General features: G+C 41.4%; 1 protein-coding gene across 1 annotated transcript; it reads right to left on the reverse strand.

Moving 5' to 3' along the window:
- Window positions 1–9,578: 9,578 nt before the first annotated feature.
- LOC134571016 (pyrin-like) lies at window positions 9,579–16,989 on the reverse strand. Its single transcript, XM_063429050.1, has 2 exons — window positions 16,629–16,989; window positions 9,579–9,799 (listed from the first exon to the last, which is right to left on the reverse strand). Exons 1-2 carry the CDS (start codon window positions 16,886–16,888, stop codon window positions 9,760–9,762), a joined length of 300 nt encoding a protein of 99 aa, XP_063285120.1. The 5' UTR covers window positions 16,889–16,989; the 3' UTR covers window positions 9,579–9,759.
- Between the last annotated feature and the right edge of the window lie 6,525 nt (window positions 16,990–23,514).

The raw sequence follows: 23,514 nt of genomic DNA on the forward strand, positions 1-23,514 counted from the left end.
TAGGTGTACTACTCTCATTCAGACCTAGAGGTTTGGAGCATTATAATACGAATATCTGACTATTAGCTACTCTATTACCTCCAGGCTTACACTTACCGGCTCAGTACACCTTGTTTACCGGTTTAGGGACTTATCCACTTCACCGTTATTCGGTGATTGGTGCCCTAGTTGTTTGTCTTTTGTACATATACCCTGTTTTTTCCTCACTCCCCGTCTGTATATATTCCTCACTTTAGTATTGTTAAGGTTTAGTCATCTGTTTCTGCCTCAGTTATCCAGCACTGAGGTAGCGATGACCACTGATTGTGTCACTTTCAGTGCGTGTGTTTAGTACTTTATTAATAAAAGACCCTTTCCTTTTACTATCTCTGAGACTTTTGCTAATACCATACAGGGACAGTACCGTTCTCCTAATTTCTTTGTGACATTTGAGTCCAGTTTCTCTGTTAATCTCCAGCATGGAAGGTGCCGGCCACTGTCAAACCTCACCCAAAAAGCATCAAATAACGCATCAAGTCCGTCTAGGGTAGAAGGTAGCAAGCCACCAGTTTCGGAGGGGCTTGTTGGATCCAACATTGTGGTGAGTATGTTACACCAGGTGCTCTGAAGTTGGTGAGGTCTCCAACTCCAGGATTTCTCTCACCGGCAACTGTCAAGGAAATCAGGGCGGCGTTTTCGGTTGTCTCCAGCTCATATGAACCTCCTCGCAGGCCTAGGTAGGCGTCAAATCCACCCAAAAGGGTCATAAATGCTTCCACGAGTTATATACATTGGCCCCCACGGGTGCAAGGAGACAGCTGCCGTCTGTAAATGAGCAACCCAAGGCAGCTTGTATGCTTAAAGTCAGTTATTCTCGCAGAGCTCTGTCAAAACGTGACTATTCAGCATGGTAGTCAAACTTCACACCCAAATAAGGGGGCTATTTTTCATAAATAATATTTCGTCATTTTTAAAATTTCCTGACTAGATGGTTTTTCGGTCACTCTAAATTTCTGAGATCATATAACTGGTGCCGGACTCCACTCAGAAGTTAGAGCTGTGTCCAGAATATTGCTGTCAGTATCTCTGGTTTCAGCCCGTGGGGCAGAGAGTAAGATCGTCTCCTGTCGCAGATAATAATTCTAAAATAACCATTGCTTTTGGAAAAAGAAACACAAAGTAAATATTAATTCTCCTCAAGAATTTTTAATAGGGAGATATCTTGTGTATTGTTGTTCTCTTTGTCGTAATTCCAATCACTTCCTTCAATAAATATGTTTTTAATTGGAAGTCCTGTCATTAAATTTGTACTCACTTCTTATCCAAAGACCCGCTTTACAGGGTGGGTTAAATATTCTTATATCAGAGTGGGGATATTATAGTTTAGATTAGAAAGATGATTCTGGTCACTAGAGGGCAGCAGAATTCCATGAGAAATTAGGATCACACCTTTTGTGACACTAACTTCCGGACTGAGACTATAGCTAACTTTTTCTCCAATTTGGCTTTTTTTCGCCGAAATTTATATTAACTGTAAATTCTCACTTTCGTGACTAACCCCGTGTCTGATTTCTTTTACTGCTTGACTATGTTTGCTTTCATTTCTTTTGTCACTTCTCCAGAATTTCCAGATTAGTAAATAAACCGTTCCGATCACGATTCAGACAGCCGGGGGAATCCAAGCAGGTCACGCTATCGTTCTATCCCATCCACTGTCAGGGGTGGAGGTGATGGCATGGAGGACTGGCGGGGACCAGAGCTGATACTATGTTTCACAAACATCTGGGGCTTGAGCCCAAAGAAAGCTCAATGACTCCTACGATAACAGAGAGGTGGGATATGTCAAGGCCCGTACCCATCTTTCTATGTTGTTATATAGTTACATAGCTGAAAAGAGACGCACGTCCTTCAAGTTCTGCCTTTCTCACATTTCTCAACTGTGTTTTTTTTTTTTTACAGTTCACCCAAAAGAAGACAAAACAAAGCAGGAAAAAAATCCTTCTTGACCCCAGAATGTTAGTGAGATTTATCTTTAATCAATAAGCTATTACCCCACTAATTAAAAATGAAAGCCCTGAATATTATGTTTTTGCATCCAGTTGCTGTTTAAACATCTATATAGGTTTTCTGATAAAACTACATCTTTAGACAGAAACTTCCACATCCCTATCGTTCTTACTGTAAAAAAAACGTTTTCTTTGCCTTAGGCTAAATCTCCTTTCTTCCATTTCAAATGCGTGAGTCATGTCCTATGTGTAGTCCTATTTATGAATAGATTTCTACACAATGGTTGTATTGCCTCGGATATATTTGTAAATGCTATCATATTCCCTCTAAGGACATTTTTGAATTTGTTAACCTTTAATCATATTTTTTTAAATTAATTTTGTAGTATCCTTCTTTAGAACAGGTGCTTAAAATTGCACAGCATATTCAAGGTGTGGTCTTACCAGCGATTTATAAAGAGGCAAAATTATATGCCCCTTTTTATACATGACAAAATCTTACTGGCCTTAGCAGCTGCTGATTGACATTGCACATTGTTGCCTAGTTTGTTGTCTATAACAATTCCCAAATCTTCTTGTGTGTTGTTATCTATAATTCACTACAGTTAACGACGAGTGACGGACAAGGTCCGTCACTCAGGGGAAACCCTTAACGGCGAGTGACGGACCTCGTCCGTCACGCGGTAAAATTAACCCCAGATTGCCGCAATCGCGGCGATCGCGGGGTTAATGGAGGCAGACCGGGAGCACCGGATCGGGCTGTCCCAGCACCTGTGCCCGCTCTGACAGCATGTCAGAGCGAGCACATATGCTGTGTATACTCACCTTCCGCCTCCCTGCACTTCCGGGTTCAGTGTGAAGTGCAGGGAGACGGATCAGTGCTGATCTGCTTCCCTGTGTAAAAAAAAAAAATAAAGTTTATTTAAAATCCCACCCCCCTTTACCATTTTAATACAAAATTAACCCCTTCCCTGCCAATTGATCACTGACTACAGTGATCAATTGGCAGGGATTGCATTTTACTATGATCTGATTTTTTTTTAACCCCTAAGGGTTAATTCTTTTTTTTTTAACCCTCAGGGGTTAAATTTATTTTATTAATTAATTTAAGTATTTTAAAATGATATATTTAGCTAGCTGGGGAGGGTGGAAGTTAGTGGGGTATTGGGGGATTTGGTGTTAGGCTAACTAGGGGTTAACGTTAAAAAAGTTTTAAAATAAGCTTTAAAAAGTTTAAAATTAAGTTAAAAAAAGTTTTAATAACGTTTAAGTAAAAAAAAAAAAAAACACCCCCCTTTACTCAGTCCAAATAAAAATTAACCCCTTCCCTGCCAGTCGATCACTGCCTACAGTGATCAAAACACAGATCACAGTATTATACTGTGATCTAATTTTTTTTAACCCCTGACGATTAACGTTTATTTATTTTTTAATCCTCAGGGGTTCAATTTATTTAATTCACTAATTTAAATATTGTATAATTAAATATTTTTTACTAGCTGGGTCGGGTGGGTGGGTGGGAGTTATGGGAAAATGGGGAATTTACGGTTAGTGCTGCTTACTGCTAGTTAGGGGTTAACGGTAAAAAAAAAAGCTTAGAAAAATGTTAAATCTGTAAAAAAAAGTTTTAAGAAAGTTTAGGAAAGTTTAAAAAAAATTAATAAGCAAAACAAAAGTTAAAAAAATAGCTTTAAAAAGTTAAAAAAGTTAAAGGGGGGCGGGGCCTGGCCGCGGAGCAGTGAAGACGTGTGACTCCAGAGCTCCTGCATTAAGCTACACCAAAACTATAAATCCACAGATTTAAAAGCGACTAATCGGGCCACGAAGGCCAGCAATAGAACGGGGACATAAAGCGGAACAAAATGATACCCCACAAGCGCCATTACTGGCAGCACTCGCAGATCTGGCATCCGAGGCCTACTCACATGGCGAGCGCGGGAGAGACGGCCGCTCTCCTGCCGCCACAACCAACTACCTCGGCGACCAGGAACCCACATCCCCCCCCCTATGGACCGGCGGGGGTCATCCCGGTCCAATCCCTACAGGGCCACGGGATCCAACAAGCCTCCGTAATAGCTAGCAACCCACGGCCGGAGGCCAAGATGGCGAATGCCGACCAGGCCCTAGGGCTACAACCCGCCCAGACTCAACAACTGCAGCTGACTAACACGGACAACATAGCAGCGGCCTTCGACCGTTTCTGGACGAGATGGCAGGCCTTAACGACACAGCCCCGAACAGCAATACAAGCCGCCCAAATGTCCACCAACCTACCTGCACATGGCCCGGCGCTAAAACGCACAGCCAAGCCACCAACCAAAGTGCGACAGCAGGGGGCAAAGAGGGCTCAGCCCGGTCCTCAAAGCCGCACATCGCTTACCCGACATCATCAGCCCGAGCACCGCCAGGTTCGGAGATCACCTCCCCACAGCACGCTACTACAAAGGAAACACACCCGACGGACCTATACACGGCCGTCGGCAGAAGTCGCAAGGAAGGCACATCGGCGCATCACCCGCTTATGGCACTACTCAGCCGTAACCAGCCTCCAGAAGGACTTTGCCTCCACGTTCCTGCAAGCTTATAGCAGCCGGCGGACGCCGGTGCAAACAACCACCACCGCAGGGGCACCAAAGGACAGAGCGTATGGGCACAGAAACTCCCACCCGGCTTACCTGCAACCACTGCGGCTCGGCAGATCGGGAGTTGGCTGACTTCGGGCTACGCTGAGGACACAAGTCAAAATAATCCACCCTAACACGGAGGATGACTGCTGCACGCCAGCATGGACTCAGCCTCTAACTTCTGGTGACCTGTTGTCTCCTTGTTATGTTATATTCTTTAGATTACTTACACATTCAAGGGCGGATACCGCGTAATACTTACTATCGTCCAACAACTACTCGTTTGTTATAACCTATCTAGTTTAAATGCCTGTTTAACAGACTTACTTAGCATGTATAGATAGTGATCAGCTGCCAAATATTTTAACATATGTACTCATGTTATATATCTTGACGTGTCAGAGCCTCACCATACCACAACCCTGAAACATAAGGGCATCTTAATGTTATTCCTGTGGTTAATCTATATTTGTTAAACGTTGCTTGTTCTCAGTTGTTTTAACCATGTCTCCGCTGACAGTATAATCGTCTAACTCAGCTGGTTAATATTCTAACAACGTGCAAATACTAATGCTATTACCTAATGTGTGTGAACTTTGCAATATGCTTAGCGTGTTTGTTTAATTATACACCATATAGCATAACATTACTACTTCGTACTACACACGCTGGGCATACACATAGCGCTACGCTTAGCTAGAAATATTTTATCCTGTACTAATCGACTACTCAACGACATATGTTTTTTGTTTTGTTTTGTTTCTCTGCATGTATAATCTTACTAACGTACCATACAAAAAAAAAAAAAAGCGCACAACTTCTTGACCTTTTCCGCATATACCTGTGACTACACTTCTTGTGAAATCCATTTGTCTTATCTTGTATTTGTACTTAACATTGCGCTTCCAAAAATAAAGAATTCAAAAAAAAAAAAAAAAAGTTAAAAAAGTTAAAAAAAAAGTTAAAAAATACATTTAAAAACGCTCATTACCACTACACCTAGAACAAACTAGAGAAAAAATGATCCCAAGCTAAGGTTCAAAATATGCCTTTTGAATTACCCCAAGGTGTATTCTTTAATAAATAGTATGTGTTTGTGGGGAAGTTTCAATAACCAACCATCTAAACTACTCCAAATTGGAACATGGACACAGCGTAAAACTTCAAAGTTTGAAAAAAACTGAATGGCTGCGTCTCAAATGTGCCCCTTCAACATCCACATATACCTGTCAAAGGTACATACGGGGGTATTGCTGTACTCAGACCACATAGCTGAGAAAAATATGAAGTATTATACAGTCGTAGCACACATAAGGTTTGCAAAATATACTGCGCAAACTCACTTTGTGTGTCAAAAAGGCAGAAAAAAACGCTTATTACCACTACACCTGGTACAAGCTAGCGGAAAAATGATCCCACGCTAAGGTTCAAAATATGCCTTTTAAAATACCCTGGGATGTCTTCTTTAAGAAGTGGTATGCCTTTGTGGGGTAGTTTGAATTATATAGCCTGGTAAAATACTCTAAAATGGGACATGGGCTCAGCTGACATAGCTGAGCAACATATGAAGTATTATGCAGTGGTAGTACACAAAAGGTTTGCAAAATATACTGTGCAAACTCACTTTGTGTGTCAAAAAGGCAGAAAAAACGCTTATTACCACTACACTTGGTACAAGCTAGCGGAAAAATGACCCCACGCTAAGGTTCAAAAATGGCTTTTGAAATACCCTGGGGTGTCTACTTTAAGAAATGGTAGGCCTTTGTGGGGTAGTTTGAATTTAAAACCTGCAAAGATGCTTGGAAATTGTACATAGGCCCAGTGTCAAAATTCAAAGTTCTGTAAAAACTGATATGGCTTGGTCTCCTATATGGCATTGTAGCTTCACAAAATAGTGCCAAAGACATTCATTGGGGATGTCTTTTTACTCAGAAGACTTAGCTGAGCATAATTCGGGGGTTTTGAACTTAGAGGCACATATGAAATATACAAAATGCCCAGCAAAAATGCAATCCGTATGTAAAAAAATGCCCAAAATTATTTTTTACCACATACTTTGGCATATATTGGTGAAAAAATGGGTGCATGCTAAGGCACAATATGCACCTTATGATATACCCTGGAGTGTCTACTTTTACAAATGGCAGGCCTTTGTGGGGTTTTTTGAACAGTCAAACTGTTATAATACCCCAAATGGAAGCATAGGCTCATTAAATCCGTCTCTCAAAATTCTACTGTGAATACTGAAAAGGACAGGTCTCCTGTATGGCACTGTAGCTTCACGAAATAGTGCCAAAGACATACAATGGGGGTGTCCTTTTACTCAGAAGACTTAGCTGAGCATAATTTGGGGGTTTTGAACTTAGTGGCACATATGAAATATACAAAATGCCCAGCAAAAATGCAATCCGTATGTAAAAAAAATGTACAAAATTATTTTTTACCACATACTTTGGCATATATTGGTAAAAAAAAATGGGGGCATGTTAAGGCACAATATGCACCTTATGAGATACCCTGGAGTGTCTACTTTTACAAATGGTAGGCCTTTGTGGTTTTTTTTTGAACAGTCAAACTACTATAATACCCCAAATGGAAGCATAGGCTCATTAAATCCGTCTCTCAAAATTCGACTGTGAATACTGAAAAGGACAGGTCTCCTAAATGGCACTGTAGCTTCACAAAATAGTGCCAAATACATACAATGGGGGTACCGTTGTACTCAGCAGAAGTAACTGAACACATAATAAAACTTTGTACAGGAATAGCACACACCAACTTTACAAAATACACATGAGAAGTTCTTTGTTATAAGTTTGTGTGCGAAAACCCCCAAAAAACACAATTTTACTCCAATATTTAGCAGAGGTTGGCGGTAAAATGGCTACGTAGAAAGTGTAAAAACAACCTTAGGTAAATAGCCTGTGGTGTCTACTTTATATAAATATATACTTTTGTGTGGCAATTTTGTTTTCTTTTATGGCTATTAAGCTTACAAGACAAACATACCAAATTCTAAAATCGCTTCACATTAAAAGTTTATTTTACTCCTTGTGCTTTGTGACCTGTAACTACCAAAAAAAAACTTAAAATCCTGGACACATTATATATTCTGCAAATCAGAACAACTAAATGAATTTATTTTTAATTACTTTCCTTAACCTGCACTAATTGTGCACACATTATTATTGCAAAAACTGTAAAAAAAAAACATTTTTCCTTTTTTTTGCATTTTTCTGTATTTTTTTACAATAAATAAGCATGTGTATATATATATATATGTTACATCAAATTAAAGCCCTTTCTGTCCTTTAAAAAACGGTATATAATATGCGTCGGTGCAATAAATTAGTCAAATGCAAATTGCAGTTGAACACAAACAGCAAAAAATGCCGTTGTCATTAAGTGAAAGACAAGCTACCGAAGCTCTGTCCTTAAGGGGTTAAGGGGTTAATATATTTTGTTGCAACCTTTTATACCTTACTGTGCATTTATTTTGGAACCACAATAAAAAGAGCAAGTCCGTTTACCTCATCCAGCGTGTGAAGTGTCTCTAAAGCCTGAAAAGACTGTGTGTAACACCCCAATCCCAGGACAAGGTACCAAGGGAAAGGAGGACTTTTGTCACACTATTTATAAACTTAATTCCCAGAAACCATTACATTCATTTCATCTCTAAACCATTTCCTTATTTTATTGCTAAAAGTCGAACGGCGTTTGGAGATTCTTTAACACTTGCTAAGCCAGGACAGAAGCTGATTGCCAGAGATGGGTTATTAATTTTATGGATGCAAAAAAAATCAGTGGAATAAAAATCTTTTTTTTTTTTTTTTAATATCCCCCTGTTTATCTCCTCAAATCCTCTGTTATGACCTCCAATGAATCTCCCCATACCCCCAGTGGATGACCCCCCAATGAATCTCCCCATACCCCCAGTGGATGACCCTCCAATGAATCTCCCCATACCCCCAGTGGATGACCCCCCAATGTATCTCCCCATACCCCCAGTGGATGACCCCCCAATGTATCTCCCCATACCCCCAGTGGATGACCCCCCAATTTATCTCCCCATACCCCCAGTGGATGACCCCCCAATGTATCTCCCCATACCCCCAGTGGATGACCCCCCAATTTATCTCCCCATACCCCCAGTGGATGACCCCCCCAATGTATCTCCCCATACCCCCAGTGGATGACCCTCCAATGAATCTCCCCATACCCCCAGTGGATGACCCCCCAATGTATCTCCCCATACCCCCAGTGGATGACCCCCCAATGAATCTCCCCATACCCCCAGTGGATGACCCCCCAATGAATCTCCCCATACCCCCAGTGGATGACCCCCCAATGTATCTCCCCATACCCCCAGTGGATGACCCCCCAATTTATCTCCCCATACCCCCAGTGGATGACCCCCCAATGTATCTCCCCATACCCCCAGTGGATGACCCCCCAATTTATCTCCCCATACCCCCAGTGGATGACCCCCCCAATGTATCTCCCCATACCCCCAGTGGATGACCCCCATTGTATCTCCCCATATCCCCAGTGGATGACCCCCCAATGTATCTCCCCATACCCCCAGTGGATGACTCCCCAATGAATCTCCCCATACCCCCAGTGGATGACCCCCATTGTATCTCCCCATACCCCCAGTGGATGACCCCCATTGTATCTCTCCATATCCCCAAGTCATCTCCCCATACCCCCATTGTATCTCCCCATACCCCCAGTAAATGACCCCCAGTGTTTCTCCATGCTCACATCCACACTCTCACACAAATCTATCATGCAGTTCGACACAATTCAGGGATTAGACACTGGACAAGGAATTCATCACAGGGAGGTGACAAAACATTGTTCCAAGTGGAACCTGACTGCTTCTAACTTCCCTAATGCCATTAGACTGATAACAGCTGGCCATGGACAACATAAACAGACATTTTAATAACACTGAGAATTTGTAAAACATCAGCTTTAATATAGAAATATGGAATCAAACACTCCTGGGAATGACGTAAAAATGATATGACAGTTACAGTGGTCACAGGGTTTGGTCTGGAAGGGGTGCTCCCCACAGCATCGAGGCAGATGTCCTTCTATGATCCCATGTAGATAGCACCGAGGATCCAGAGCTAGGGCTGGCTCATTCATCTGAGGTCTGCCCGATAGTTTGCAGGAATTTCGTTGCTGTAAATTCCAAATAAAATATAATTAATATAACATTTTACAGTGAGCCATGTATCTGATCTTATAACCACCCTAGCAAATAACTAGCTTGTTGCCCCCACCTATCCCACGTCTCCCATCAGTCGTTTCCACCTTTCTCTCTCTCTCTTCCTTCCGTCTACAAATAATTTTTCAGTTTCTTTTTATCCGACTCATATCTCGGGTCTCCAACTATCTGTCTCTTTCCCGCTGTTTCCCTGACAGTTTCTCTTTTCTCCTATGTTGGTATAATTCTGATGGGAAGTTCCCTCTGTCTCTACACCGTCTCGTCTGTGTATGAATGTGAGGGTTACGCAAGTGTATGGAGACTGCTTGTAGTGTGGCGATGTATGTTGTGTGTGTGTATAGGCTGTATGTGTTGGGACTGTGGGCAGGTTGTGTGTGTAGCTGCTCTCTTTTTATCACACCTGGTATTACACCCCAATATACGCCCTCAAACTACAAAGCTGTGTTTATATGTGTGTATATATATATATATATATTATAATCTAATGATCTAACTGTGTTATATACAGTATGCACGTCAATGTATCCCTCTAACACAGCTTTATGTATGTACCCCACTGTGCACCTCTAACACAGCTTTATGTATGTACCCCACTGTGCACCTCTAACACAGCTTTATGTATGTACCCCACTGTGCACCTCGAACATAGCTTTATGTATGTACCACACTGTGCACCTCGAACATAGCTATATGAATGTACCCCACTGTGCACCTCTAACACAGCTTTATGTATGTACCCCACTGTGCACCTCGAACATAGCTTTATGTATGTACCCCACTGTGCACCTCTAACACAGCTTTATGTATGTACCCCACTGTGCACCTCGAACATAGCTTTATGTATGTACCACACTGTGCACCTCGAACATAGCTTTATGAATGTACCCCACTGTGCACCTCTAACACAGCTTTATGTATGTACCCCACTGTGCACCTCGAACATAGCTTTATGTATGTACCCCATTGTGCACCTCTAACACAGCTTTATGTATGTACCCCACTGTGCACCTCGAACATAGCTTTATGTATGTACCCCACTGTGCACCTCTAACACAGCTTTATGTATGTACCCCACTGTGCACCTCTAACACAGCTTTATGTATGTACCCCACTGTGCACCTCTAACAGCTTTATGTATGTACCCCACTGTGCACCTCTAACAGCTTTATGTATGTACCCCACTGTGCACCTCTAACACAGCTTTATGTATGTACCCCACTGTGCACCTCGAACATAGCTTTATGTATGTACCCCACTGTGCACCTCTAACACAGCTTTATGTATGTACCCCACTGTGCACCTCGAACATAGCTTTATGTATGTACCACACTGTGCACCTCGAACATAGCTTTATGAATGTACCCCACTGTGCACCTCTAACACAGCTTTATGTATGTACCCCACTGTGCACCTCGAACATAGCTTTATGTATGTACCCCACTGTGCACCTCTAACACAGCTTTATGTATGTACCCCACTGTGCACCTCGAACATAGCTTTATGTATGTACCCCACTGTGCACCTCTAACACAGCTTTATGTATGTACCCCACTGTGCACCTCTAACACAGCTTTATGTATGTACCCCACTGTGCACCTCTAACAGCTTTATGTATGTACCCCACTGTGCACCTCTAACAGCTTTATGTATGTACCCCACTGTGCACCTCTAACACAGCTTTATGTATGTACCCCACTGTGCACCTCGAACATAGCTTTATGTATGTACCCCACTGTGCACCTCGAACATAGCTTTATGTATGTACCCCACTGTGCACCTCGAACATAGCTTTATGTATGTACCCCACTGTGCACCTCTAACACAGCTTTATGTATGTACCCCACTGTGCACCTCGAACATAGCTTTATGTATGTACCCCACTGTGCACCTCGAACATAGCTTTATGTATGTACCCCACTGTGCACCTCGAACATAGCTTTATGTATGTACCCCACTGTGCACCTCTAACACAGCTTTATGTATGTACCCCACTGTGCACCTCTAACACAGCTTTATGTATGTACCCCACTGTGCACCTCTAACAGCTTTATGTATGTACCCCACTGTGCACCTCGAACATAGCTTTATGTATGTACCCCACTGTGCACCTCGAACATAGCTTTATGTATGTACCCCACTGTGCACCTCGAACATAGCTTTATGTATGTACCCCACTGTGCACCTCTAACACAGCTTTATGTATGTACCCCACTGTGCACCTCGAACATAGCTTTATGTATGTACCCCACTGTGCACCTCGAACATAGCTTTATGTATGTACCCCACTGTGCACCTCAAACATAGCTTTATGTATGTACCCCACTGTGCACCTCTAACACAGCTTTATGTATGTACCCCACTGTGCACCTCGAACATAGCTTTATGTATGTACCCCACTGTGCACCTCGAACATAGCTTTATGTATGTACCCCACTGTGCACCTCGAACATAGCTTTATGTATGTACCCCACTGTGCACCTCGAACATAGCTTTATGTATGTACCCCACTGTGCACCTCGAACATAGCTTTATGTATGTACCCCACTGTGCACCTCTAACACAGCTTTATGTATGTACCCCACTGTGCACCTCGAACATAGCTTTATGTATGTACCCCACTGTGCACCTCGAACATAGCTTTATGTATGTACCCCACTGTGCACCTCGAACATAGCTTTATGAATGTACCCCACTGTGCACCTCTAACACAGCTTTATGTATGTACCCCACTGTGCACCTCGAACATAGCTTTATGTATGTACCCCACTGTGCACCTCTAACACAGCTTTATGTATGTACCCCACTGTGCACCTCTAACACAGCTTTATGTATGTACCCCACTGTGCACCTCGAACATAGCTTTATGTATGTACCCCACAAACCTCTAACACAGAATTATATATGTACCCCACTGTACCCCACATCTTTATATATGTACCCCACAAACCTCTAACACAAAATTATATATGTACCCTACAGCTTTATATATGTACCCCACTAACACAGCTTTGTGTATGTATCCCACTGCACAGCTCTAACACATAATTATATATATACCCACTGTACCCCACTAACACAGCTATATATCTATATATGTTCTTACTGTACCCCACTAACACAGCTATATAGATATGTTCTTACTGTACCCCTCTAACACAGCTATATAGATAGGTTCTTACTGTACCCCACTAACACAGCTATATAGATATGTTCTTACTGTACCCCACTAACACAGCTATATAGATATGTTCTTACTGTACCCCACTAACACAGCTATATAGATATGTTCTTACTGTACCCCACTAACACAGCTATATAGATATGTTCTTACTGTACCCCACTAACACAGCTATATAGATATGTTCTTACTGTACCCCACTAACACAGCTATATAGATATGTTCTTACTGTACCCCACTAACACAGCTATATAGATATGTTCTTACTGTACCCCACTAACACAGCTATATAGATATGTTCTTACTGTACCCCTCTAACACAGCTATATAGATATGTTCTTACTGTACCCCACTAACACAGCTATATAGATATGTTCTTACTGTACCCCACTAACACAGCTATATAGATATGTTCTTACTGTACCCCACTAACACAGCTATATAGATATGTTCTTACTGTACCCCACTAACACAGCTATATAGATATGTTCTTACTGTACCCCACTAACACAGCTATATAGATATGTTCTTACTGTACCCCACTAACACAGCTATATAGATATGTTCTTACTGTACCCCACTAACACAGCTATATAGATATGTTCTTACTGTACCCCACTAACACAGCTATATAGATATGTTCTTACTGTACCCCACTAACACAGCTATATAGATATGTTCTTACTGTACCCCACTAACACAGCTATATAGATATGTTCTTACTGTACCCCTCTAACACAGCTATATAGATATGTTCTTACTGTACCCCACTAACACAGCTATGTAGATATGTTCTTACTGTACCCCACTAACACAGCTATATAGATATGTTCTTACTGTACCCCACTAACACAGCTATATAGATATGTTCTTACTGTACCCCTCTAACACAGCTATATAGATATGTTCTTACTGTACCCCACTAACACAGCTATATAGATATGTTCTTACTGTACCCCACTAACACAGCTATATAGATATGTTCTTACTGTACCCCACTAACACAGCTATATAGATATGTTCTTACTGTACCCCACTAACACAGCTATATAGATATGTTCTTACTGTACCCCACTAACACAGCTATATAGATATGTTCTTACTGTACCCCACTAACACAGCTATATAGATATGTTCTTACTGTACCCCACTAACACAGCTATATAGATATGTTCTTACTGTACCCCACTAACACAGCTATATAGATATGTTCTTACTGTACCCCACTAACACAGCTATATAGATATGTTCTTACTGTACCCCACTAACACAGCTATATAGATATGTTCTTACTGTACCCCTCTAACACAGCTATATAGATATGTTCTTACTGTACCCCACTAACACAGCTATGTAGATATGTTCTTACTGTACCCCACTAACACAGCTATATAGATATGTTCTTACTGTACCCCACTAACACAGCTATATAGATATGTTCTTACTGTACCCCACTAACACAGCTATATAGATATGTTCTTACAGTACCCCACTAACACAGCTATATAGATATGTTCTTACTGTACCCCACTAACACAGCTATATAGATATGTTCTTACAGTACCCCACTAACACAGCTATATAGATATGTTCTTACTGTACCCCACTAACACAGCTATATAGATATGTTCTTACTGTACCCCACTAACACAGCTATATAGATATGTTCTTACTGTACCCCTCTAACACAGCTATATAGATATGTTCTTACTGTACCCCACTAACACAGCTATATAGATATGTTCTTACTGTACCCCACTAACACAGCTATATAGATATGTTCTTACTGTACCCCACTAACACAGCTATATAGATATGTTCTTACTGTACCCCACTAACACAGCTATATAGATATGTTCTTACTGTACCCCTCTAACACAGCTATATAGATATGTTCTTACTGTACCCCACTAACACAGCTATATAGATATGTTCTTACTGTACCCCCTCTAACACAGCTATATAGATATGTTCTTACTGTACCCCACTAACACAGCTATATAGATATGTTCTTACTGTACCCCACTAACACAGCTATATAGATATGTTCTTACTGTACCCCACTAACACAGCTATATAGATATGTTCTTACTGTACCCCACTAACACAGCTATATAGATATGTTCTTACTGTACCCCACTAACACAGCTATATAGATATGTTCTTACTGTACCCCTCTAACACAGCTATATAGATATGTTCTTACTGTACCCCACTAACACAGCTATATAGATATGTTCTTACTGTACCCCACTAACACAGCTATATAGATATGTTCTTACTGTACCCCACTAACACAGCTATATAGATATGTTCTTACTGTACCCCACTAACACAGCTATATAGATATGTTCTTACTGTACCCCACTAACACAGCTATATAGATATGTTCTTACTGTACCCCACTAACACAGCTATATAGATATGTTCTTACTGTACCCCACTAACACAGCTATATAGATATGTTCTTACTGTACCCCACTAACACAGCTATATAGATATGTTCTTACTGTACCCCTCTAACACAGCTATATAGATATGTTCTTACTGTACCCCACTAACACAGCTATATAGATATGTTCTTACTGTACCCCACTAACACAGCTATATAGATATGTTCTTACTGTACCCCTCTAACAAAGCTTGTACACATTCACACTCTGTATTACACACACTCACACTCTGTATTACACTCACACTCTGTATTACACACACTCGCACTCTGTATTACACACACTCACACTCTGTATTACACACACTCGCACTCTGTATTACACACACTCACACTCTGTATTACACTCACACTCTGTATTACACTCACACTCTGTATTACACACACTCACACTCTGTATTACACTCACACTCTGTATTACACACACTCGCACTCTGTATTACACACACTCACACTCTGTATTACACACACTCGCACTCTGTATTACACACACTCACACTCTGTATTACACACACTCACACTCTGTATTACACTCACTCACACTCTGTATTACACACACTCACACTCTGTATTACACTCACACTCTGTATTACACACATTCACACTCTGTATTACACACACTCACACTCTGTATTACACTCACACTCTGTATTACACTCACTCACACTCTTTATTACACACACTCACACTCTGTATTACACACACTCACACTCTGTATTACACTCACACTCTGTATTACACACACTCACACTCTGTATTACACTCACACTCTGTATTACACTCACTCACACTCTGTATTACACACACTCACACTCTGTATTACACACACTCACACTCACTCTGTATTACACACACTCACACTCTGTATTACACTCACACTCTGTATTACACACACTCACACTCTGTATTACACTCACACTCTGTATTACACTCACTCACACTCTGTATTACACTCACACTCTGTATTACACACACTCTGTATTACACACACTCACACTCTGTTTTACACTCACTCTGTATTACACACACTCACACTCTGTATTACACACACTCACACTCTGTATTACACTCACACTCTGTATTACACACACTCACACTCTGTATTACACACCCTCTGTATTACACACACTCTGTATTACACATATTTCCTTACCTAAGTCTGTCTGCTAGGTTCCTCTGGTTTATGGCATTCAGAGTTTCGAAGGTGGCATTGAGACTGTTTCTTTCAGAGAAGTGATTGTACACAATGTTGGCGGTCTCCACCCGGTCCGCATTCTCCAGCCGTCCCCGTGGAATGGGTCCAAAGCCCGGTATAATTGTTGCATCGTTCAAATGGTTCTTAAACCTCCTGAAGTCAGCATCCAGGAGCTCGTCTAGAGCTGACAGAATAAGACCACGAGTGGTTCTAGCCATCTCAAACAGCCCACACAATCAGGACCAGTAGACCACTCTCTCAGCTTGTGGCCCCACACAGGTCTACTAACCGATATTGTGTCCATGCCCTACATATAGTTACATTTTAAATTCACTTGAGTTTTTAGTTTCAGTTTCAATTTCCTGCAAATGCTGAGTGCTTGAGGACATGAGGGAGGGGGCGGTGTACTACCAACAGAAGATGTTAAACCTCCTCCTGTAGGTGTCATGGAGGATGGATGGTTGTTATTTAATATATACACATACATTCTAGCTGTGTGGCAGCATATATTGTAGACTCGTGACACTTTAAAAGGTTAACTCAGCAATAAAATGGTTGGCTGCCAATCAAAGAGTCAACAAGAAACCTTTCGTGTAACTTTTTTTGAGCTCCCTATAGACAGTGCATTACAGTATCTGCTGACTATAGCTATACAGGACCACGTGTTCATACTGCGGGTTGGATGGCTTAATAGCGCAGTGCGCGGCACCCACCCGCTCAGCATCGCGAGGGTATCGGTTTTGGCTCCAGGAGCAATGCCCTCGCGGTCACCAGTTATTCTTAGTATTCGGCGCTCCGATTGGAAAACTTGTCCGCGAGGACGTTTTTGGTGGAATAAACCTACAATATAAATAGTTCTGAGGTAAGGGCTTGGCGCCAGCGGAACCAATAGCAATTTTGGCGCCTGCGATTTCGTGCTGCAGCTGGTCCCTTGTTCCCCCATTACATCACTGTTATCGCTGTTATTTCTCCATTGCTCTCTTGCTGCTGGTATTCTCTCTCACACTGACCAGAGTATGGAGCAATTATTGGATGAAGTAAAGAGGACGGCATTCGGCAATGGGGTGGTGAATGGTTAACGCAGTGCCAAATAACTGCCCCTTCCTATCGGGAAGAATCACACCCCAGGAATGGCCGGCTGTAATTCATACCGAGCCTGAAGAGGAGGACGACGACTCCGAGGAGGAGCCACATGTGTCGGTCACTCCTAATGACGTGGACATATCTCGGAGGGAGAAAAGGAGAGTCTGCAGATCAAGAAGACGTTACTCTCTATCATTCACCACAGGGAACAAGCAATCAAGAGAGGAAAAAGGAAGAAAAAAACCCTGTCAACTTTTAGTAGCTAGGCATGTGCCGATGACAGGAGCCGTGAACAAGCCGGTACTTCTGGTATAGTTTAGACAGAAGGAGCTGAAATCTATTGGGCGGCTGCCTCCCTGGGTTAATCAGCAGACTAAGCTAGGGGAGGTTTTAGGGTCCCTATTACAAGTCATCCAGGGCATGGCTGCTAATCCAGCCCAGGCTCGAGTATAGCATAACGCTGTGGATTTTAACACATTTACCTCAAAGCTCACACTTAGTTGAATTACCACCAAAAAAACATGCCTGTTAATGAAACCTGTTTTAACAATGCATTGTCCTGTGAATCCTCACCATTGGGTTTTCGTTTGTCAAACTCCATTCAGTAGAAAGTATGGCATGATGAATTGATATTTTATCATTATTACCGGCTTCAAATGATTTTTTATTGAATCAGGATAGATCGGAGGATAGGAAAAGGCCAGCCCCCGGGTCTTCTAACAATTGGCTTCAAAACTTTTGTATTTCTGCTACTGTTTAATGTGAACTTCATCATGACAAAGCTTTGTTCACTATTTAGAGTCAATCTTAGAGGCATACAAAACTTTTGGAGGATTGTCCTGGTATAATTATAATGAAACATTTAAGCAAAAATGATCTGTCCTATGGGCTGTTCTGCCTCATTTTCATTTTGAGAATTTTGCTTGTTTTCTAGAGTAGGTTCCTTAAGCACGTTTCGGGTTTACAGTAAACTATTCATTATTTGGATGATTTATGGGGAAAACATGATCTTTCTATTGTATACATTTGTTTGAAAACTGTTTGGCCTAGTACATGCTTGCATTTTTTGTGAATTATCATTGACTCTGAGAAAATGGAAATCCGTTTACCCAAGGCTAAAATTAACAAGATGAGGCAAGTATTAACAAAACAACAGTTACAGTCTGTTTTAGGTTTGTTAAATTTTGCATCAAGAGTAATGCCTATGGCCAGAGTCTTTCCAGGTATACGTGCGGAGTGTTGACCGGGCAAAAAAAAATCCATATCATCATATTCGTGTATCCAGTCAGATAAAAGAAGGTTTACAGGTTTGGAATGTGGAATGTGTTGTGAGTAACCTTAACAGTTTCTACTTTGTGGGAAAGCGAATTCGGATTGAATCAGGAATTGGATGTTTTTGCGGATGCAGCTGACTCAAAGGGTTTCGGTATTTATTTCCAAAGTAAATGGGTAGCTGCAGGGTGGCCTCCGACGTGGATTGAGAAGGGATGGACGAGAATGATAACCCTTTTAGAATTATTCCCGATAATTGTGTCACTTGAGTTATAAGGAGCTGGATTAGCTAACGGAAGAATATTTTTTCTCTGTGACAATTTAGGAATTGTTTGCAATAAAAACTTCTCTGGTAATTAACTTACTAAGGAGATTACTCCTTATTTGCATGCTGCATTTGGGTTAAAGCTTGGTACATAAGTGGTAAAACTAATATTACTGCTGATGCTTTGTCCCATTTTGATTTTAAGTCTTTCAGGTCCTTTGCACCGTTAGCGGACGAGTTTAGAATGAAGTTGCTCGAACACATTTGGGAGCTAACTTCGCCCAGATAAGACATTTATTGGGTTTATCTTCGTAATCAATTTCAAGGACGGCATATCTAAAAGCTTGGAATGAGTTGTACAATTTCATGGTAACTCTTAATAGGGATGCCACCGACCCTAATTTGCAGGATGCAATACAGTTTATTTCTCAATAAAATTAATTCTGGGTTGTCTAGGTTTTCTTCAAACAGGTCATTGCTGGATATTTCTTTCTTCCTGATAGTACTACCGGTATTTAAAAAACTGTTTTAAAGTTGTTTATTATTCTGCAAATGTTGAAAGGAGCCTGGGCCAAAGAGCTGGCTATTCATGACAACAGACGTCCTTTATCTTTTCAATTATTGGGTGATGTGGTCAAAAACGTGGTTCTTGTTTGCAAAGATTCTTTTAAAACTCAACTTTTTCTCACAGTTATTGTTTGGGCCTTCTTTGGTGCCTTTAGAATTAGTTAATTAGTGTCTGCTAACAAATCCTTTCATTCGGGTATTCAGCTTAATGATCTGCAATGTGAGGGTGAAGCTTTCAGAAGAAATTTAAGAAAATCTAAAACCAATCGGTAAGGAAATTGATCTGTGGGTGCCTTCACTCTTTGCCAATGTTTTATGTGATTGACTGAAATACTTTTCTGAATACTCAAACGCAATGAAAGCTCTATATTAATGCATTCACTCACACATTCGGCTTGTAATACTTAGTCGGACTTCCACCCAAAGGATGGGAAAAATAGTAGCGTGTATTCCAGACGTAACACGGCACGGCAAGCTAGGAGAGCCCAGTACCACATTAGAACACGTTTTGTACCCCAAGAGTCTTTACTCAGGCTCTCACATGCATATGTATTTTTTTAATGAAATGTGTTGAAATTGATGTAAAATTATTTTCATTATAAAAAGTGATACATTTTTAGCTCATTGAAGTGGTCTGGGTGCAGTGTCCCTGCCCCCCTTAGTGCTGCTATGTAAGTCATTGTAGTTTTAGAGAAACTGCAATGATTGCCCTGCAGGACTAAGACTGAATGCCTTTGTATTCCTTACCCTATAAAATCCTTATAATATTTCACACATTTTGTACAGGGTTTGATTACGCTTGTCAAGCAATTACACTTGCTATCAACCCACTCTCTTTGCAAAACTCCAGATAAACTTCCTGCTTAGCTGGCAACAGTAAACAGACATTGCCCTCTAATCTGAGCAATGAACTGATAAACTCCAAACAAGCATTTAGATATTCCTTCCATGCCAAGCACAGCAGGACAAGGCAACCTAATGCTAGTGAAATGTCTGAAGCAGCCACCATGCTGAGAGCTCCAGTGACCTGGGTGTCAATCAGCTGAGTTAAACAGCATGAGCGTTGGCCCCCTGGACTTTTCACCTCTTACCTGTACATTGTCACTTTGCAAATGTCGTACTTACCACTTCACAACGCAGTCACTGGGCAAGTGGCTGCTGTGACCAGGTCATGTATCTCCATACTGAGAAGACAAAGGTCCAGACACTCCAAAGCTCAATAAATATGTGGAACAATGTGAATCCAGCAATGTTTCAATCCTACAATGGGTCGTTGTAGGGTCGAAATGTTGCTGGATTCACTTTGTTCCAAATAAATCTGCCTTATTGGATTTTGGAGTGCCTGGACCTTTTTATCCTCAACTGGATTCAACTATTGGAGTGTGTGCTAGGCTAGCCCCAGGCCTGGTTTCACCCTATTTTTGCTCATATGAATGAGTGCAGTTCCTTATCTGTTTGTTGGTAAATGTAGCTTCATATTGACTATAGTCTTACAATATACCCGGCCCCTGACCTTTCTTCAGTCTATCTCCTCCTAGCCTTGCAGTGAAACATAGAAACATAGAATGTGACGGCAGATAAGAACCATTCGGCCCATCTAGTCTGCCCAATTTTCTAAATACTTTCATTAGTCCCTGGCCTCATCTTATAGTTAGGATAGCCTTATGCCTATCCCACCCATGCTTAAACTCCTTTACTGTGTTAACCTCTACCACTTCATCTGGAAGGCTAATCCATGCATCCACTACCCTCTCAGTAAAGTAATACTTCCTGATATTATTAGATATGGGTGTAGGTTTTAGATATTACAATCCAGTGCTCCAATTTAAATTGTTTTTTAAAATAAAATTCAACCTTAATTAATGGACCAGTGGTTTATAATTTAAAGCAAGCCTGCACAACCTGCACCCCCCCACCCCTAACAGATGTTTTGAACTACAACTCCCATGATCCCCTGGCTATCAGCCATAATTCCCTAGCTATCTGTTTCATGTTGTAGTTCAAAAACATCTGGGGTGCCACAGGTTATGCAGGCCTGATTTAGAGAATATCTGACAACTCGACCAAAGATGCATGGCTGTCAAAAAGAGGGAGTGAGGAAGGTAAGTAAATCTTCAAATCTTCAATATAAATGAATTTGAAACAAAATGTGAGATGATCTATTATAAAGTCTATATTAGAATGATAAAAAAAAGTCAGTGTTCCTTTAATCGGGGGACAGGTCAGATAGAGATTAGTAGGGGTCACCTCAATAAATTGGGAAAAAATAAGAAGGAGTCTTCCAACAGTCTGACCATACAACAGCCGAGTGAGCTCCCCATAGATATCACCCACAGACGGAGTCTTCACTGCTCCCCTGTCTGTAGATACCTCGACGTCTCCCCTCCGGAACCGCTGTGTGAATAGCTGTATATCTATGGCTTTTGGAAATGTACTGAGTGGAGTAGGAAATGTAGGGAGCAGCGCCTTCCATGGTATCCACAAATTCAGATGGAGATTTGGCCAACATAGAGATAAGGAGAGAAAGCAGGATATGGTGTAGTATGTTAAGTAGAAATGGCCGGTATGTGGCTCCAGATTGAAACGCCTGGACGGTATAATCCTCCTCTTAGGATGTCTTTGTTGTTCGCAATTCAAAAGGTGTTCTCAGCGAGGGTAAAGGTGTCTTTGTGCAGTGTACCACGATGGTAGTCGGAAGCCACAGGCTGCTCACTGTTTACTAGACATGCCCCTACTCGCGGTATAGCGAGTAGGGGCATCATTTACTAATACTAAGTAATTTTACTGAAATTTGGCTGAAAAACCAATTTAGGTCTTTCAGCCTTTTGATAGATAGCTCCCTAATACCGTGGGAATTAAGGAGTTATCTACTAAGCGGCTGCAAGAGAACATCCGAAGTTCCGAATTGGCGAAGTCCCGAATTTCGGAATGCCGAACCGAATATTTTCCCCATGCACATCCCTACTATACGGAGGCCAGGATGGTTAGTTTCATTTTTATGGATCTTTGGTAAAAAGTAAATTACAGGTGTAACAGGCTGCTATATTTTACTGTTTTGCTTTAAGTTAGGAGATATTGAACTTTGCCCTCCCCCAGTAAGGTAAAGAGGAAGGGCTAGGGTGGCAGGAAGAAGAGGACAGCGGAGAAGCCATGTTCACTGAGTCTGCTATAAAGAAAGTGTGTCCCTACCTGTTTCAATGGTCTATTACTGCTGGGACAGTGAGATAATAACAGGGGAAGGCTAATGCACTGCAACTACAAGAACCTTGACAGGTGTATAGTCGCCATTTGGGCAGTCGGAATCCAGGACAAACCACCCCCATATCCTAACCCAATAACACACAGACACTAAGTATTATGGGGAAATTTGTCCACAGCTTTATTAACCAATAATTAATAATAATAATAATAATAATAACAATAATAAATTAACATATAAACATGGGTCATTGCCCCCCATACTCCGCCCCCTCGCATCCTGTTCCTTCGGCTACCATACAAAAGGCAATGACCCCCATATAATAACACCTATACATATTTATAACATATTTATAACATACACCAACATTCCAAAGTGCCAACCATCCATTAACCACGGCAGGGGTATACCCGGATACCCCTGCCCCACCAGGTTCTGAGTCACCTCCAGGACTCGAA

The sequence above is a fragment of the Pelobates fuscus genome, chromosome 8 (genome assembly GCF_036172605.1).
Source record: "Pelobates fuscus isolate aPelFus1 chromosome 8, aPelFus1.pri, whole genome shotgun sequence".
NCBI classification, from domain to species: Eukaryota; Metazoa; Chordata; class Amphibia; order Anura; family Pelobatidae; genus Pelobates; species Pelobates fuscus.